Raw genomic sequence first — 20395 nt, 5'->3', positions numbered from 1 at the left:
CCAGTGAGAAGTCTGTCCTTCCTCCTAGGTTCTAGAATCTGAAACTTGCCTAATCCAGAGCTTTGCCCCTTCCAGGGTCCCTTTCCCTGATCCTCTCTCCTTTGAATGAACCATCCTCATCAACATGTAAGGAAATGGCTCTGGCAGCTTCTTACCTCCTCCAACCACTGCCCCACTTCGACCTTACCCTCCTTGTGGTTTTGTGAAAGCTGCCCGCACCTGCCTCACCTCCGTCTCCATCTCCATCTCCATCTCCTTCATCTCCATCTCCATCTCCAGAGCACTGTTTTGGTGGAGTTGGAGACCAGATTGTCAAGTTCCGTGTCAGGAGAGGTGGTGAGGAAGCCAGCCCAGTACACGTACATGTCAGCCATTAGCGGGAAACGCACAGTCTTCATTAAGACCTTGAGTTTTAGTAACATGCAGCCCTGGGTTTAGACCCCTTCACTAGCTGTCTGACCTTAACCTCCTAGGCTTAAACTCGAAGCATCAATCTCTCATAGAAGCTTTGAAGATTAGATGAAATAACCCACATAAAACCCTTATCTTAGGCCCAGCATGTAATACGTTCCCCAATCATGATGGTTGTTAATGTCAACGATGATTGATACTATCATTGTTAGTCCCAGAAGAACATGAGAAGATCCCGTGGCTGATCCTTAAAGGCAGCCAGCAGCTAGTGAACAGCAGCAAGTCAGACAACGCTTTCTTCAGCAGCCCTTTCAGTCCTGATCTAAAGCTGGGGCGAAGGCGGGAAGCGCTCTCTCTGCTCTTGCCAGCCACCCGCAGGCACCCCGTGAAGTGACAACATAGCCCTGAGTGACAGCCAGCAGGGCAAGGTGGGAAACACTCCAACCCCAAGACAAACTCGCCCGGCACAGCACTGACGAGGCCGCTGCGGCCACAGTACTCACCTTCGGTTTCTGTCTGTTCCACCCTGATTTTTCGAGGACACGGTTCTGAGTATTAGAGATGGTGTTTCATCTATGTCTGTATGAAGCAGCACTTTCGTACTGGGCGTAAAACAATTGGGCAGCCAGGTTATTCGGCCTTTCTGCGCAGCAGGCACCGATCGGGCGGCCGTGGAGGCTGCGTGAGTTCGCAGAGCTGGGCCTCCCCCGTTGGGAGACCTTGTGGGGTCACAGTGTCTCTTTTTCTCCCATTTAGGTTTTAATCAGCATGCAGCTGATGTCCGGCGACCCGTGTTTCAAAACGTAAGTCAACGCTCCATGAATGAGTTATTTACCTGAAAGTACAATAGTGATTTATTTGTTTCAGTGTTGAGGTTCCTATTTTGTCGTGTTTACAAGCTGATACCAGTTGCTCCCCTGGGCGACCCCCTGACCCTCAGAGGAGAAGATCCTGTTACCTGTTACCTGAGAGCACAGCGCACCCTGAATCGTTTCCACTCTAGGCCTTTTGTCATCTTCAGGTTTTAGGTGGAATTATACAAATTAAACATTTTCAGTTGACCTCTCTGGACTTACTCATGTTTTGAACAGACACCTAGTGCCTTACTGTGTGCTAGTCGTCTTCTAGACCTGACAGAAAGAGCAGGGGCAACAGACCAGGCATCTTGGAGCCTGGATTCTGAAACAGGCAGCAGACTAACGAGTAAGCATGTGACGTCAAGACCGCCACGCGTGCTCTGGAGAAAAGTAACGCGGGGTGGAAGGACCGTCTGTGGCAGGGAGAGCTGTCGCTGTTTTATATGGCGTAGTCAGGGGAGTCCTCCCTGGTGAAGACGATATTTGAGCAGAGACCTGAAGGAGGCGGAAGCAGGCACCACGTGGGGTTTGGGGAAAGAGCGTTTGAGGCACAGGCAACAAAGACAAAGGCCCTCGGGGAGGTGTGTGCTTGACATGTTCAAATAGCTGCCAGGAGACCAGCCTATGGACAATAGCGTGAGTGAGGAGGAAGGTCATAGGAGACGAGACCAGCTGATAGAGTTTTGTGGACCATTATGGTAATGGTCTCATTGGCAACGTATAATCTGAATGAGGTAAAAAGCTCCCGGAGGGTGTAGAGCAGAGGAATATGTAATCTGACTTACAGCTGCTGGGTGGGAGCCGTTTGGAGGAGCAGTGAAGGGGGCAAGGGTTGGGGGGGATAGGTAGATGAGTTAGGCAGCAGCTTCAGCGATCCAGGGTCAGGGACTGAGAAACAAGGAGACTGGTTTTCCCCTGTGCCAAACGGGAGGGTCTCCAGGAGGGACAGGTTGGGTGTCGGACACGTTAGCTTTGAAATCCCAATGTACATCCAGCCAGCACGTGGAGGAGGCAGCTGGCTATGCCACCGAGGGGTTGAGTGGGAAGCCCAGGCTGGCGATGCGAAACCATGACATCAGCGGCACCTACAGAGACACCCGTTAAAGCCGTGAGATTTGGCTTCATGACCCCGAGGGAGTGACTACAGAGAAAGAAAAGCACAGCAGTGTGGGCACTGCAGCATGTGACAGGCCGGGAGCCAGGGAAGAACGGCCAGGGAGGTGGGAGGAAGGAACCCAAGGACAGGACTGTCCTGAAACTGAGCAGAGGACCTGTGTCAGAAAGGAAGGAGTGATCGACGGCGTCACGTGCTAGGGAGGCAGATCAGGGAAATGGGGACTGAGGGTCGACCTTCGGCTTTTACAGCGTAGACATTACCGGTGACCTTGTCAAGCACTTTGGCAGCATGCCCTTTATGACAGCCTTATGGAAGGGGGTTAGGAAGGGGTTTGGAAGAGACAATTTGGAGACAGTGAGTGCAGTAGTGTTCCCCCCTCTGCAGTTTTACTTTCTCCAATTTCAGTTATCCACAGCCAACCGTGGTCCAAAAATATGATATGGAAAATTTCAGAAATACACGTTCATAAGTTTTAAGGTGCGTGCCATTCAGAGTAGCATGGGGGAATCTCATGCTGACCCACCCTGTGCCCCTGGGATTTAAATCACCCCGTAGTCCAGCATCTCCCCTCTGGACACACTGACCCACCATCTGTCACTTAGTAGCCGTCTGGCTCATCAGATCCACTCCTACAGTGCTTGTGTGCAGGTAACCCTGACGGTGTTGTTACAGTGGCTCTATTTTACTACACGTTATTGCTGTTAATCCCTCATGGTGCCGAATTTGCACTTTAAACTTTACCATAGGTATGTGTGTGCAGGAAAACAGTACTTACAGGGTTTGGGGCTACCCACAGTTGGAACACGTGCCCCACAGATAAGGGGGGACGGCTGGGTTTGTTCGCTGCTCTGAGTGGCCCAATGGAGAGGGAGAAACATGGTGCAGAGGGGAGAGAGGAAAATGCTAGAACGGCGCCTTGGGTTGTTGAGAGGGAGGAAGGCAGGGAGCATGGCTGCAGATGCAGATACACGAGAAGGGGAAGCACGGAGAAGTTATTTTCAAATTGCTCCTGGTTTCTGAGTGAAGTGAGAAGCCAGGTGACCCGAGGGGACCAGGGCAGTGAGGTGTGGAGGTGGGGGTTGGGGAAAGAGGGGAAGATGTGTAAAAGGCAAGAGAGAGAGAGAGAGAGAGAGAGAGAGAGAGATGGAATGGGAGGAAGGAGGGATTGCCTGTCAGCAATCTGGAAGACACTTAATAATTAAACATGAAAGTTAATTAGATGTTATTTAAATATCTGAGGAGAACATGTTTAGAAGAGGAAGCATTAATTATGTCCCTATGCATCATCGACTCCATGTTTTAATAGCAACATCTACATAGTTCTCTTCTTACGAGCCATTTCATAAGGATGAAAATATATGTCTTGATATAAATCAATTATTGATTAAAACTGTGTGTTTGCCTCTAACTTAGCCTCCCTCCACTGTCTTCTCTCAAACCATCATTTCCTGGCTTCTCTCTTAATTTCCTGTTCTCTTGGGACTAAACCATTTTCGCTATACTCTTTTTGGTTTCTTGGGCGACGGTATTTTTCTAATGGAATTACTTCAGGGTAAGAGGAGCAAATGAATAGCAAAACTTAGTGGAAGAATATGAATTCATCATTTCTTCTCATGGGCTTTTCCTGAGCAGCCACTCACTGGCCCTTTCTCCACTGTGTTCCCTCCCTGCTTGTGAAACTCAAATGCTAACAAGCTCAAAAATAGGTCCCCTTGGGTTCTGTATCAGCTCCACAAATGCAGTTCTGACAGTTCTTATATTTATGGAAACTTTTATGGTTTATTAAAATAAACAGACATCACCTCATCACAAGAGAAGTAAAAATATTTCTTAGGAAAATCAAACCCTCAATATTTGTTTTATCTTTGAATATCTGAAATTGTGCAGCTTTCTGTGGGAAAGGGGCAACTCTCCCACCTACACATACTGAGTAGGAATGGAACAGAAAAGTGTTTGAACCACTGATACAAAAAGTGAATTTTTTATCAAGTTATATTTTAACATATATCAAATACGTAAAATCACAGAACTCCTTTATGGCTGAAAAGAATGTTGGAAGTCGTCTAGTTTGGTGATTTATTTTCCAGAATATTTAGCCACAAATGTATTTCCTCAATTGTATTATGAATTCTAGTGTGTAACATTTTTCTAATGAGGGTCAGGGGTGTAATACCTTCTTACCCCCATGAAGGGAGCTTCATGAAGCCAGTTCAAGTGTTTGTATAATCCAAGTTCAAGGCACAGAGCAACTGAGCGACCTGGCTGTGTATTCCCCTGTAGGGCACAGATTTGAATGACGACTGGGGAGCCTCCTGCTACTCTTCTCTCCGCTCACATCTGCCTTTGACTTTTTCATGGTGTAATGTTTTTAAAATCTAGAAAAACGAGAGGGAAAAAAAGATTTTAAAAAATGCAAAAACAAAAAGGAAAGGGAAAATATACACACACACCAAAAAAAAAAAAAACAAGAGTAGAGCTGACCCCTTGACATGCTCAGATTTAAATGCTAGTTCGGATAGTTTATGAGCAGAAAATCTGTGGCATGGATTGTGTGATTTTTCTGAAATGGATTTTACACTGTGAGGCCAACGCGTATGGAGAAGACAGCCGGCAAGTGAGCCTCTGACCACCTGCCCCCAGCTCCACTTTGGAGTCCTCCGTAGCGCGTCAGATACCCACCACCTCCTGTAGAAGAGCGGAGCCGACCCAGGAAAGAAAGCCGCCACTCGCGCTGATAAGGGAAAAGGGTGTTTCGAGAGGACAGTCACACACTGCACTGGCATTCGGTCACGGCGGCGAAGCAGTTCTAGGGACGCTCTGACCCTCTTGAACAGCGAGAGAACAGTGAGGACTCGGGAACATTTATACTCTAAAAGGAAGGAAATTACCGTTCGTCCAAATGATTTTACGAATATTACTGCCTCCCCGTTTAATTCTTTACTCTGTGATTTGAGTATTTTCCATATTTTTAAGTGAGGATATTGAGTCTCAGGGTCCCGGGATGCACCCCTTCATTCAGTATCTGTGCCTCCTGTGCCTGCCATTGCCGATGTTTACCAAACTGAATCATGACCAGCCGCCGCTCTGGAGGACTCACGGTCTCCAGAGCGTGTGGGAGACGGACACGTGGCCTGTGGTGTTACTGAGGCCTGGAGGACAAGTCCCCGACCACTTTTCTGGGAAGTCTTCTCCGAGGGAGTAACACGGATCTAAGTGTCAGGGATGAAGAAGAAGAGGAATTGCTAAGCAGAGGAGGTGGGTGGAGGCATTCCAGGAGGAGAACACAGCTTTCCCAAGTTTGCAGCACTGTCCTAGGGCGTGGAGTAGTCACTCGATAGCCTGTGGCAGTATTGCCATCATGGGAGGTCGTTTTTTCTGTGCTCTTAACATTACTGTGACATTAAAACAAGAAAACCCATCTCTTGTGTTGCTGTAGTTGAGCTATATTAAACCATTTCCAATAAGGGATATACAGACACTTTCAGAACAAAGGGGTACTCAGTGACAATTTATTCAGCACAGCGAGCTGTCGAGGGAGCTGCCCAGGCCCTGCTGAGATCTCAGATCCCACCTTTGCCTTCCTATCAGCCCCCGTGTGGGCGAGTTCTGTCTGCAATGCTTTGGGGCCCTGAAATTAGAGCAGTGGGCACAGTGGCTGAAATTATCAAGGGCTGGGGCTCCCCAGGTTTTCAGGACTGCAGGCCAAGGGTAATGCTGAAAGTGTGGGGGCTGCGAAGTCGCCAGGCAGGAAAGAGTGGAGCCGGAGGGAGGCTGATAGACAAGGAGGAAGGGAAGAGGCCTCGGGCTGGGCTCCTGACGTCTGGGAAACAGGTCGAGGTGGAGGGCCGGAGGAGACACCGTAATCAGGCCATCTGTGAAAGGAAAACCGAAGGAACTGGCATTCTAAAGATAAGAACTAAAAAAAAAAAAAAGAATTTAGGCAGGCCTGAGCCACCATCAGTGATTAATATAGGAACTTAACCTTGTTCATCTCAGTTGGCCTGCTGTGGAATCGACCCTGTTCCACTTCAGGCTGCAGAACCCATCGACGATGTTACGCGGGGACTTGCTTAGTGACCGTGCAGCTCTGGGTCATTGAAGAGGCAGGTCTGGGCCATTCCGAGGAGTCTGGGCTTTGTCCCCAAGGAGCGTTTGGAGTGTTTTAAATCAGAGAGTAACCTGCCCGTATGCATGTTTCAGAAAGGACACAGGGACTGCAGCCGGGGCAGGCAGACTCTCTGGGAGACTCGCCGTGCCATCCGGGACAAGGACAAAGCCAGACTGAAGTCCCTGCTGCAGGTGGAGAAGAGCAATGAATTGGAAAACGACCACACACGTGTTAAGAGGGCATCTGGGATTTGGAAGCTGATTGGATGTGGAGAAACGGGAGTAGGAGGGGGACGGAGGCCGCCTAGGGGGCTGTCGTCGGGTGACTTCGTGGGCTGTGACGGAGCTTGCGGAGAAAGGGACCGCATCAGGGAACAGACTTAGGTGGGGACACACTGACTTTGATGCTCCTTCAGGACAAGTGCTTGAAGATTTCTCTCTGGGGCGTGGAGTTTTGGAAATTAGGAGATGCTGGGGTGTAAGTAATCTATAAATAGGTTTTGTGGCGTTCTTACCTGCCTGTGTCCTCAGGGCCCAGAATCAGCTCTCCCATGCCTGGGCCACCTTCCTGGTTCAGCTCAGGTCTCCAAGTCTCCAGAAATGTGGTTTTCCTCTGGAAAATCAACCTCAGCGGGCCAGGGATGCTTTATTTAAAAAAAAAAAAAAGTCCTGTTAGAGCTCAAACGTGCCCCTCCCTTCTTCCCGGCTCCTGGCTTCCACAAGGAGATAGGAGCCCTGAATTAGCCAAGAAAAATATACCTACAATCAGCTTCCAGGGAATCCAGCCCAAAAAGCAAATCTTTATAGACTCTCCCTGAGGCAGGCGAACTGTTTTCAAAAAGAAGGTGGAAAAGAAAACCTGGATACTATTTAAAGAGTTAGTGGAGTCAACAACAGAGTGTAGGCACCGAGGCAAAGGTGAGGTATTTCCCTCCAACCTCAGGTGGGAGGGGCTTGCCGTGTGACTAGGACTGACGGATGGAGCGCCCTCCACTGGTAGTGCTGGGGACACGCTGGCAGAGTCCTCCTCTCCTTTCTGGGTTCTCTTTCTGGTCTCACATTTTTGGTTGTGTAAACTCTTCTCCCCCACCCCACCCCCCGCCCCGCCATGGATTTTTATTCAGGTTTGAGGATGCTCGTACATTATGTGTTGATTTTTATTCATGTCATCTTCAAAGGTGTGACACTTCAGGTACCTTACTAAGGCCGTGTACTGACTACACAACCAGTCTCTGACCTGGGAACCAAATACTGATCCTGTGAAATGCTTGTTCCCAGGCCTCCTTCTACGTCAATGTCCATACCGATTGCTGGGGAAGCTGAATCTCTGGAAGAAGATAGGAAAGGGGGAGAGACCCTCAAAGCCCATCTTGGAATAGCAGGTACGGATGTGTAGTCGACTGGTTTCTTCACTTGTGAGATTCCCGTTGTCCGTCCCAGATTTAAAGTTCTGTGGGTGTTGAGTCTCACAGAGTTTTAGTTATGCAGTTTTTAGTTAAGCTCTTCATCTCGTCTCAGTGCTATGCTCTGACAGATGAGAAGCCTGATGTCTCAATGACACAGCCCCCCCACACACACCCACTATTGTATGCTTCCCCCCCCCAACCCCCAGCTACAACAGGCCACTGCAGGATTGGGATCTGTGGTCCTTCGAACCTTCCCCTTAGCTCCTCCTTGTCAGCACTTTTTAAAAGATTTTATTTATTTTTAGAGCGAGGGGAAGGGAAGGAGAAAGAGGGAGAGAAACATTGACGTGTGAGTGGAAACACTGATCGGTTGCCTCCCCCACGGGCTTCAGCCGGGACGGAGCCTGCAGCCCAGGCCTGTGCCCTGGCTGGGAATGGAACCGGGACCTTTCACTTTGCAAGAAGGATGCCCAGCCCACTGAGCGCACCAGCCAGGGCTGAGCTCCTTCTCCACTGCTCTTCACAGGCTCTTGCTCCCCTTCCCCCTCCCCCCTCACACTTTTTGTAGCCCAACTTCTGTAATGACCACACTACCCTCTTATTCCCAAATGTATCCTCAGCCCGGCCCCTGCTTCTGCCTCCACCTCTCTTGATGTCTCCAGTGACATGACTGCCACTTCCTCGGGGCACTTTTTCTGCTTTCATCTGTCTTGGCCATTTATTCCTTCTCCAAGCTTTCTGTTCCCATGGCTCCCATGCCTCTGGCCTTTCCTCTTCTAGCATCTTGGAGGCTTTGTCTTCTTTCATCTTCTGTTTAAATACTGATGTTCCTTGGGCTTTGGTTCCCTGTGCTCACGCTATCATCCATACCCTCAGACATAATGACCACTGAAATGCTAATGTGACCGCATTGGTGAGAGTTCTGTCCTTTCCATTTACACATTTGTGTCACCTCCCACCTCCCTCCTGAGCTGCAGCTCACGTTTCCAAATGCTCTAGGGAAAGGCCCACTTCACGTCCCATCTCACACTGAAAGCCGTCCGTCCGTTCGTCTGCCTCCTGAGCTGGATGCTGAGTCCCCCACGATCAGGCCTTGTCACTGTGTCTCCAGCACAATGCCAGGGAGAGGGCAGAAATTCAGTGGGTGGTGAGTGGGTGTCCTCAGGTGTCTCAGTTCTGCACATCCAGCTCAAGTCTTCCCGCATCCTCCTCCTCCTCCTCCTCCTCCTCCTCCTCCTCCTCCTCCTGCATTTTCTCTCTCGGTTATCTGGACAGTCACTTATGCTTAGGAGCCAGTGCTGTCATCCGCGCCCGCCAGTCACCTCCCACCCTCCGCTGGGTCATTATGAAAACTGTCATCCCTTCACTCCGATTATCCTATTGCCAAAGTGATCTTCCCAGGATGTAGATCCGGTCATGCCGCATCCTTCTCAAAACAAAGTTCTTCCACAGCAGGCACCTGCTCCTGTCCCCTTTCCCTGCGACCTTTAGTACCTGCATCCTCTGTGCCAGCTCTACCCGAAAAGCCGTGCTGTCCCTGTGCCTTTCACTCCTCCTCTCACTGGGCAGCTCCTGGACCTGGGTGAGGACCGGGAGTCGCCCTCCCTCCTCCATGAGGCCTCTCCCCCGTCAGCAGGTGGCGTTCGAAGCCGCTGGCCCTCGGAGCTCTGAGTAGCTGCTTTGTGATGTTTGTGCACATTTCTCACTGCTGCTTCTGCTTCCAAACTCAGAGCATGTGGTCTGTCTCATTTATCTTATACCCCCTGTATCTTACGCAGTATTGACACCTAACCTGGTAAGGGCTTAGTAACTATTTATTGAGTGATTAAATCTTGTAAACCAATAGATAAATGGGTACATCAGGGTCAGAGCCCACGCTGAGAGTGAGGTGTCAGTCCTGTGTCATTTCGGTCGGAACCAAGTCTTTGAGTTCAGATGTTATTGTCTCTGGTCTGTGGCTTCGGGACCCTAGTAGAGCAGGACAAGGTGCTGGTGTGCACTGTACCCTCCCGTCTGTCCTGGATGAGGGCCCTTGTGTTTGGTGGCACGTGTCGGTCCACCTGTGCTCGGTATTACTTAGGGAGCTGCCGCCACGATTGCTGTGCTACCCACTGGGTTCCCTTTTGCTTCTAAGTGAAGAGCAGTTGCATTTCCAGGTACTTCCCCCCTGTGGACACGGTCACAGTTCTGCACCCGATGGGAAGCCTGGGCCTGGAAACACATCCTTGGCATCTGGGACACGCCCGCTATCAGGGAACTGCTGGGAATGGCCTTGACACGGCATTTTTGTACATTGACTTTGAAACTGGACATAATCTGTTGCCTCACTCTCAGTGCTGCGCCCCTTGCTGCGCTGCCCTTCAGCACAGGCCTGTGCCCAGTCACAGCCTGGCGCTGGCAACACGAATGTCGCCGTGACCAAGTGCTCTCCCATTTCCTGCAGTGGCCGGTCTCTGGGAGCGAGGTTCCCTCAAACACCTCTCAAAAGCCTGGCAGCGTCGTGAGAATTATTGAGAACACATCTGACCCATTTTTTCTTAATCAGAAATGCTAAGCAATAAAAACTGAAAGTTTTATTTCAGGTAGAGTTCTGTTAAATCTTATGAAAAACACTGTATTTCTTCAGTAAACTAAGGTATTTCAGTTTCCTACTTTTCTCACAACACAGTTGTTCCCATAGTACGGACTTAAAGGAATCTCTTTCACTTTGCAACTTGCTTTTCTTGATCATGAACTTGGAAGCTTATAAAATCCACAGAGTAGAATGTAACTGACCACGACTTGTTGGCTGTAGTAGTGACATTGTGTTATGACATGTTACAGATCTCTCAGCAAAGAGCGCCTCTATTCCAGATGAACTTGGTGCCTGTGGACACTCGAGAACATCGAGCTATGCAAGCCAGCAGTCCAAAGTGTCAGGTAGCGGCCGGCCGTGAAGCTGAGGTCCTCAGACATCCACTGCTCCCCCAGGCCTGGAAATGGCCACGGGATGGGAGGGGAGGCTTGGGCTGCCGCGTGTCTGGTGTCGGCATCACATCCGCCGTGGTTTTCTCCGACAGGGTACAGCTCCTGCCACTCGCGGTCGTCCAGCTTCTCCGAGTTCTGCCACAGGAGGAACACGTCCGTGGGAAGCACCTCGACAGGCATCGAAAGCACCCTAGAACCCTGTGACGAAGTGGAGCAAAAAGGGGCGGAAGCAGACCTGGATGCAGCTGACAAGGAAGACACAGCTTCCGAAACTCTCAACAGGTATCCTTTAGGCCGGGTGGTGGGAGGGGGTGGGTGGGCTTTGTTTTCGCAACAGTAAAAAGGAGGACTTTTTTTTTTAATTGTTTTCAAAGATGCCCAGTGAAACAGGATTCGGTAGAATCTCAGCTGAAGCGGGTCGATGACACCAGAGTGGACGCAGATGATATTGTAGAGAAAATCTTACAAAGCCAGGACTTCAGCCTGGACTCCAGTGCAGAAGGTGTGTGGACCAGCCCCGAGTACATGCACACGCGTGGCACCGGGGCGTGTGCCCCAGGGGTCAGCAGCAAAGAGGAGTGTGTCGCGGTGCTGTGGGTGGCACATTGGTGAACTGCATTGCACAACCCATTAAAATCGGAAGGTGGCTTTGTAGCTCATTTGTTTCTGAGAATGGGAATTAAATTTGGTAAAGAACAGACTTCAGAAAGGTACTTTTAAAAAAAGCTCTTTAACTGTATTTTGTTAATTATGCATCGGTGTCTGCCAGGTTCATATACCTGAGGATGCATACTTACATCTGTTTTGTCATAACTGGGGCCTTCGTGCCTCAAGTCACTGTCGTGATTTGGTAGGCTGCGTCATGAACTTGAAATGCTGGTGAATAACAGAATCCCTCCTGCCCTCCTTCGAATTTCCACTGAAACTGAAAAATTTACAGGCCGCCCATTTGAAAGGTGTAATTATTCATGCTGGTGGGAGTGGAGTGCAGTTAATAATGGACTTGGTTTCATTGTGTAAGTGGCTGTAAAGGGAAATCTTTGAACCTCTCGTGGAAATTCGTAGGAAGAACTGCCTTCTTTACTCAGTTCTAAGAAAAAACCTTTAGGAGAGTTGATGAGAAACAGTGATTAGAGTAGCTCTTAAATCGTCCACTTTAAACCATGTGGGTAGCTCTTATAAGTCTTTCATTTCTTTAATGAAACTGAACTGGAAAATAGGCTTTTACTGTAATATGACTGTCGCTTGGCAGTAGTCACTGTACCCACAACAAATGTTTTCCATGTGCAGAGGAGGGACTGCGGCTCTTCGTGGGCCCCGGGGGAAGGACCACCTTCGGCAGCCACCACCGGACAAATCGGTAGGTAGTCCCAGCAGCATCTTGTGGGGCGAAGGCCAGACTGGCCTTTCCTTTAAGTGTCCGCCCGTAGAAGGAGAGGCTATGAAGCCGCGTTAGACCGAGGCTCGGACGCACAGACGGCAGGGATCTCACAGGAAGGGTTACAGCTGTTTGCGTGGCCCTAGATGCTCCCTGTTCTGAGTAGGCTTGAAATTATTATATTTTATACGTTTCTTTGGTGATTTCCTCAGGTGTATTTTTAGGGTGTACTAATAAAGGACCAGTAGAGCCTTGGGCAAGATGCAATGTAAAAAGGACATTTAGAATAGAGTTCTTAGTCTGATCGTTTAGAAAGATCACAGTGTAATTACATTTTTGGTCAGCAGTCTTGTCTGTTAGGAGCTGTTGTGCAGCCGCTGGGCAACAGACACTGATCTTGACCTCTCTCGTGCTCTCCCTTTGATTCCGTTCTTCTTCCGGTGCAGCTTTTATTGAGCACCTGCTCTGTGTTCAGCGCACTGCAGGGCGCAAAGGATGCAAAGGAATTTCGTTGTGGGAAACTACTGGCTACGATCAGGTGTGATAGGTAGATAAGAGAGGAGCACAGAAAGATAGGACGAGGAAGAAGTTCATCGAAAGGGGGTTTACAGGGGATGTTGACACAATTTAGACTTTTCATAACTTTCACTGACTTGCCCACTCATTCAGTTCGGTAACTATTTACTGGGCTACATTGTGGTAAGGTCACAGAGAGGAAAGACCAGCTCTTACCCCAGCTTAGCTTATGTTCGAGCACATTAAGTTGGCAGACTGTAGCCCTAGGGCCCAGCTGGCCCACTGCCTGTGTTTGTAAATAAAGATTTGTTGAAATACGACCACACCTGTTCATGCCTTATGCTGCAGTAGCAGAGTTAATTAGTACAGCAGAGACCGTACGGGTCACCAAGCTAAGATACTTATTTCCTGGCCCTTCCTAGCAGGTGACTCAGACTTGGTAGTAGTATGATAAGTACTATAAAACAGAGAAGTGAAGGGGACTCTGGAGAACAGAGATGGGCCCTCACTCAGAGAGAACTTTCTGGAAGAGTTGGCACCTGCAGAGCATCTTCAGGAGAGTAAAAGACAGGTGGGAGTTACCAGGCCGGAATGAGGGAGAGAAATATTCCTGGTGGTGGGAACAAATCGAAGGAACTTACAGGTGTGATGATTACGATATATAATTATATAATAATGTGTGTTTCACTGAGCTCTTACATTATCTCTTTAAGTACTCACAACATACTGTTGTTAGTTTTTCAAACGAAGAAACAAAGACACAAAGAGGTTAAAGGTCATTCACCCAAGACTGTCAGACTAGTAGTGGTAACACCAAGATTCAAACCCTTGTCTCTGATTTCAACGCCCGTTTGTTGCACTTAACCACCTCTCTGGCTCGAGAGTAAATAACCTACTTAGAGAACTGCCAATAACAGCTTCTTTTGAGGAGAGAGGCTGTGAAATGGAATTGTGGGACGTGAGGTTGGCAGGTTTCTTGAGCACTGTTTTTTAGAAGTTTTCACCAAATCTGGAAATTCTGCAGCCATTATTCCCCCAGCTCCAGATACCCTGGCCTACAATTCTAGCCCCCAGTACCGCGGAGCTGTGACCTCTGATTGCCACGCAGAGCTGTGGGTGGGTCCCCCCACCCAGTTTTCCTTTCAAGCAGCTGGGGCAGAAATGGACGCTTCTCCATTCCATTCACGTTCCCTGGGGAAAACTCAGTCCCGTGGCCACTCCTGTCCGCAGAGGAGCTGAGGAATTGTCTTTAGCCAACAGCCTGTACTTAAAACTGTGAACAAGGGGAGAGTAGCTTTGGGGGTACAACCAGCAGTCTGTCAAAGCAAGCTAGTGAAGAAGTAACCCCTCTTCAAGATCATTTTCCCTTTAAAACTAATTTAAAGTACAGACCATGGACAAAGACATTTGCATATTGATTCAAAGAATCGTTGCCCTTCCTAGGGAAGTGTTACATTAAGAAACCGCCCACACAACTGCCCTGGCCGGTGGCTCTGGAGCACCATCCTGTACAGCAGTTGCGGGTTTGATTCCTGGTCAAGGTGTATATAGGAGGCAGCCGATCAGTGTCTGCTGTCTCTTTCTCTCTCCCCTTTCTCCCTCCTTCCCTCCTTCTCTCTCTAAGATCAATAAACATATCTGCAGATGAAGATTTAAAAAACAAAAAACACCACACTATTAAGTCAACTAAAGACTATTATCCAGCCCTGACTGGTGTGGCTCAGTGGATTGAGCGCTGGTCTGCTAATTGAAAGGTTGCTGGTTTGATTCCCAGTCAGGGCACATGCCTGGGTTGCAGGCCAGGTCCCCAGTTGGGGGCGTATGAGAGGCAACCGGTTGATGCTCCTTTTTCTTTCCCCCTACCTTCCCCAACTCTCTAAAAAGAAATAAAATCTTAAAAAAAAAAAAACCCTATTATCCATTATTTCTGTGCAAGACTTGAACTGCCAGAGTCCATGTTTGTTCTCGGATGAACTGATTTGAGGATTTATATATGAACATTTTTGCCACCGTGTGTCGATAGGGGTAAGAATTTGGAACCATTACTAGATTATTGTGGGACGTAAGTCTGAGAGGATCGGGGACTGGACTAATCCAGTGTATTAATTATAAACAGTTTGCATTCAAGTATTTTCTCTCTGTGATATCTTCAAACCCTGAGGAACTCAAATCTAGTAGAAAAGGCCTCGTGTACTCTGTCTTTGGAGCCCAGGTTAACAAATAGTTTCCGTCACTACTGCTGAAAATTCAGTTAAAGTTGTGTTTTCCCCTCCTGCTGCTCTAGGGTGGCGTCTGGAGCTTATGAACAAGTTGTGATCAAGCGCTAGAAGCTGAGCCAGGTCGGGAGCCTCCCTGGGGGTCAGGGATGCAGGCTGCTGAGCCGACAAGGCACTGACTCAGGCACGTCTGAGAACACGAACCTCTTTGAAAAGGGAGCCTGTCCACCTGCCCAGAGGAGAGCCAGCAGTGGTTCCTTCTCTGCGAGGGCCCTCCATGGTCCTTCCCCCTCTGAGGTGACGTTGGAGCGGTGGGAGCGAGGCCGCACGGCCTGCGTGTTTAGAGCTCCACGGCTTCCACGGTCATGGCACGTGGCACCTGAAAGACTGCTTGTCGTTTCAGAGCTTCCCGGTGGGGAGAGCCGCACTCCCCGCCCGGCGTCTGGTTTTGCTGCTGACGTTCAAAACCCGCGATCAAGGTGCTCCGCGGTCTGGGCTCTGATTTCTTCACTGTGTGTTTGAGAGACAATAAGCGAAGACGGAAACCCGATAAACTCTGTCAAGATAGTTATGATTCCAGTTAAAGAAATCCATATTGTGCTACCTACAGTATTGTACTAAGTTCATTAACTCCTTTTAATACAGTAATTGATATAAAAGTGTGGGTGTTCCTGCTTTGAGAAAAAGTTATACTGCAATTGAGACATGTAAAATGCTTGCTTAATCTAAATGTATCCATTGAGTAACAAGTGTATTTAAGTCTGAGATAATGAGTGGGTATTAGGCCACTGTTAGGCAGTATGTATTGTTCCTCGTTCATATTAAATGAGCTGCAGAATCCCCACCGGCACAGTGTAAGCAATTCGGGAGAAGTTCAGCAGTGTTTGGTGTGAGGCGCTCTGATATCAGCACTGACTTAACTAACCAAATGATGTCTGTGGGTTTCAGGAGTCAGCGTTTAGAACAACTGGAGGGAAGCAGTGATACAATGAGAAACAGAGCAGCCTTTTCTCTGCGAGTTCACACTTAGGTTCCTGAAATTGAAAACGATTCCCAGGAGGGGGTGGATAACGCAGGGAACAGCCGCTTCACCTGCACCCGTGCTCTTCTTTCTTTAGCCCCTCCCCCTCCCTGTGAGCACATTCTAAGCTTTCTTCTTACTGCATCAAAAATCGGTTGTTTTGAGGCAAGAATAGACTATAACATACATCAAACAGAGCTTTTAAAGTAAGGGAATCTTATCAGCACAGCAGACAAATCCTGAAGAGTTTTTCTGGTTTTATGTGGCAGTTTCTGTGTGGAAAGATCCTAAAATTAGGATCTTGGAATCACTTAGTGAAGAAAAATGTAGATTCTGTAAAATCAGAAATTCCCAGTTTTTACTTTCAAAACCACGTCCGAGTAACGTGATGTGTTAGAATTACTTTGGTCTAGGTATTTTCATGTTGGCAAAAATGTTACTGCTTTTGCATAAGGCAAAAATGTTATTTTTAAGAAAACAGTATTTTAATATCCAAATTGAGAAGTTGGCGAACATTTAAATAGTTCATGTAAGGACTTTGGGGGTTTTCTTTTCTTTTTTTTAAAAATATTTTAAGGATTGGGTATTCCAAATGAACCCAAAACAACTTTTACAAGTAGATTCTGAGATTTTAAGAGATGACATCCCCATGTAGAATATTTTGAATGTCAAGAGACAAGGTTTTCTGAGCCATCCAACTTTCTTTTTTGTGATTCATGTTGAAAGAAAAAAAAAGAACTGACCCAAAGATTTAAGTTTAGCCAAGAAAAACGTCTCAAGTGATAGAGACTCGCTGTCTTGGAGTAAACAAGTGAATGATTCATTCATTGTGTATTATAGGAAAAAATCAAAGAAAGTTTTCAACAGATATGATGATACTGTCTAGAAAGAGATTTAGTATTATAACATGTTTTAAGAACCTATTTTTCTATTTTTGAAATATTATTTCTAGGCTATATTTCTTATTGGCGCTTCTGCAAATGCTTATACAGTCTTGAATGATCACTAATGTCCAGACTGTAGGCGAGTTCAGTGAGGACACTGTGACCCGGGCACTGGCCCTCTGGCTTGCCCTTGGCTGCCCTTGGCCAGTACCTTTACACAAAACTGGCTCTCAGTATTTAAAAATGATACAGCATTGTTTTTTAAACCCAAAATGCAGATTTTCGAAAAGCATAAAAATCATGCCTTTAGACATTCAGCAGCCACTGGGTAACATCTTGATCTGTGTAGGAGTCAAGGTAACAAACATTTTAATAAGTAGTAACTCTAGGAAGAAAAGAGGGAGCATTCCTCTGTAGCCAGGGAAGTCTGGACTCGGTTTGGTCTAGTTCATGTTCCATCAGCATGCTTTGCAGCCACGTTTCATTCATCACAGCCCTTAGAAATATGTGTTCAAGGCTGCCTGTGCGGCTGCCTTACTTCCAAGTTTTTCTTTTCCTTAGAGCATGTACTGTTAATATCTTAACCATGTAGCTATTGCAGAAAAAAAAATCTGCTTATTCAATACCAAGTCCCCTTTTGGTTTCATTTTGAGTGTAGCAAATGGACTTTGAAAACGTAGATCTTAATACATCGATTTCTCAATCTTGAGCTCCAATTTCAGATCCCCAGCCTTTGGGGAATTTGCAGATGTGCAACATTTTCTGACCCTGTGCCAGAGAAGAAAAGATTAGTGGTATTTTAAAGCTAGTATTTGTGATAAGAGTCTTAAATGCCTCGTTTGGGGGAATTTCAGAAGAAGCGGGCCCCGAGGCCACTTCCTGTGACTTGTGCTGGTGACCGAGACCAGAGGGGATGAGAAGGGTGGCTGGGGACGGAGCAGGCCCTGGGCCGTCACTTCACACTTGGATGGTTGACTCCCCTTGGTGGCGGTAAGAAGGCTCTCTACACAAATAGCTGACTTGGATGAGTATTTATAATCAGACCAAGTCTAGACCAAGAATCTTAAAGTATCTACTAGTCTCCAGTCGGAACACAGTCAGGTAGCAACAACTTCTAGTAAATTAAAACACCCAGACATAACTCCAGGCTTTAAGATTTCCATGCTGATGATCACTTGGCAAGCTCCAGCTGGCAGGATGCTTCGACATGCTATGGAAGCACTCGGAAGAGTCAGGCTTCCAGGATATATAATGATGCTCTGGAGAGCCCAGGCTCATTTGACGGGCTGTGCTTTATTCTGGCAGGTCTCTAACTGGGGCGGCTCAGAAACTCCACTTGGTCAGTTCGTCTCCCCGGTTCCTCACGTGACTATAATCAGGTACTGTAGTTGCTGTTGTGTTTTGCCGCTATCGATGTGTTGGCTTAGGTACTGTGCATAATTTTTAATAGCTGAGATGTTAGAGAATAAAAATAAATGTAAAGGATGAAGTAGGCCTCTATTAACCCTGTTTTAAGACTGCCCTGGAAATCAGGCCTTATTATTCCCTTATATATGTGACTTTTCATATGATAATATACAGGGGGGAGCAAAAGTAGGTTTACAGTTCATATGGAAAATAATACAATAATAATAATCTAAGAAGAAACTCATGTTTTGCAGAATCACAACTGTAAACCTTCTTTCATCCCACTGTGCACACACACCGTGTATTTTAAATGGTTGTGTAGCGATTGCTAGCTACTCCTCTCTACAATAAAGCTGACAGATGTTTTAATTTACGCAGGCTATATGTTCTGCATTTACAAATGTTTATGTTCATCCTGTATATGTAAGAAAACTCTCTCGCTGATACTCATTGACCAAATCCCTTGCAGAGAAAGACATTTAAGGTACATTCAGTTCGATTATATTTTTTGGAAATATATCTTATTGGGGAATTGCCCTTGTCCTATGCATTTATTCTTGTGGACGTTGATACAGCTGTGAGTAGTCGCGTAAATGTTTATGGAAAAAAATTGTTATTGAAGTGATTCCATTAGTATCCTGATACTTGGAGAATGACCTTCATTTTCATATATTTCTTTGTTTTACCTGCACAACTATAAATCCAGGAAGTGTTTTTCTTTCTTTTTTTTTTTTTACAAAAACTAATTTTTTATTGTAAAGTATTTGTAATAAATGTCAAGGTGAAGCTTATACATGATCAATAAAAAATCTTAAAGTTTAGAGTGTTGTTTCTACTTTGGAAGTTCAGGTGAGAGTGGTACCTGCCGAGGAAAGAAAGCAGCAGCGAAAAGGACCGGGGTCGCGTCCCCCAGGGTTTCCCAGGGAAGGACATTTCTCTGCACCCCGATTGGTCCTGCCCTTCAGAACGAGAGGCCTGCGTCTGCCTTCAGACCCCCCTCTGAACCTGTTTTCTGACCTGGGATGTAGATAATACCACTAACTCTTCCGGGTGGTAAGATGTTAAGCACATGCCACTGGGTAAGCACTCGGTGTTTTATCAAAAGCCAGAGACTGGCCCTTGTGTCCATCTACACATGTGTCTTCATTGGAGCCACAGAAAATCGTCAGGAGCATGCCACTGTGGGAGGTGAAGGTCACCTCTGAAACGAGGCCGTCACCATGCCCTGTACGCAGCGCTTTCCCATGATGAGACTGACCTCCCAAAGGAAGGGCACTGCCAAGGCGTTCTCTCTGCTGATGCCCAATTATGATGGCGACTGAAAGGGAACAAAGAACTGAGGTTCGGGAGAGGCTGGTTGCACAGGTTTCTCTGCAGACTGTCCCAGCTTCCCTGGACAGCGTGGTCATGGAAGATGGCGTGAGTGAAGGAGAGACCTCCCTGCTTGCTGGCAGCGGAGCAGAAGCGGAGTGGGGTTTGGGCACTCCAGGAAAACCCTCCAGTCGCCTCCCCAGCACACAGGATCACACAGCACCACCCGGGATGACTGGCGCCACCACGGCAGGGCCTGGCAGCCCCGTGGTCGGGCCCGCTGGTCCCCGTCTTGTTCTGACTCAACACCCAGTGTTTTCTGTCCCGTCCTCCCCCGACCCTCCCCTCTCTTTCACCTTAATTTACCTCTCCCTTTCTGTGTATCTCATACCTGGTAGCGGCACATAAAAGGAAATACAATCTTTCCATTTGCATGATAGGAAATCTCTGGTGGAGTGAAGCCGTCCCACATGACACAAGATACAAAACAGGAAAGGCCTGCGTTTAGACATTCCATGAGTTGGTGACCTCTACTCCAGATGGGCCCGCGGGAGGAAGAAATGTCTGACCTTGCTGGACAAGTTTAGTTAGACCCCACCCCTGTGCGGTTATGGCTCAGGTAGGTCAAGATGCCTCCTGAACCCTTTTCTCTGTAAAACTGAATTCACCACTAGACGTTTAAGTCATTTCAGCAGTGACTTCCCCGTGTTGCAAAACCTTCAAACCTCTATAGAAGTTGGCATGACTAAGGTTTTTGGGGGGTGTTTTTCCCCATTCATCTTAGGGAGTCCTCAAAG

General features: G+C 47.5%; 1 protein-coding gene across 1 annotated transcript in view; it reads left to right on the top strand.

Moving 5' to 3' along the window:
- Positions 1-19108, top strand: part of EEIG2 (EEIG family member 2) — a 54550-nt gene extending 35442 nt beyond the window's left edge. Inside the window, exons 5-11 of the mRNA XM_037152488.2 lie at positions 1168-1214; positions 7771-7874; positions 10722-10817; positions 10958-11147; positions 11240-11367; positions 12156-12225; positions 15044-19108. Coding sequence (XP_037008383.1) covers positions 1168-1214; positions 7771-7874; positions 10722-10817; positions 10958-11147; positions 11240-11367; positions 12156-12225; positions 15044-15086 — 678 coding nt within the window. The 3' untranslated portion in view covers positions 15087-19108. The remainder of the gene's footprint in view (positions 1-1167; positions 1215-7770; positions 7875-10721; positions 10818-10957; positions 11148-11239; positions 11368-12155; positions 12226-15043) is intronic.
- The last annotated feature ends 1287 nt before the right edge of the window (positions 19109-20395 follow it).

This window comes from Artibeus jamaicensis, unplaced genomic scaffold, assembly GCF_021234435.1.
Source record: "Artibeus jamaicensis isolate MK-2021 breed Jamaican fruit bat unplaced genomic scaffold, CSHL_Jam_final scaffold_1689, whole genome shotgun sequence".
In the NCBI taxonomy this organism is placed as follows: Eukaryota; Metazoa; Chordata; class Mammalia; order Chiroptera; family Phyllostomidae; genus Artibeus; species Artibeus jamaicensis.
This window is presented reverse-complemented; position numbering and strand designations above follow the sequence as displayed.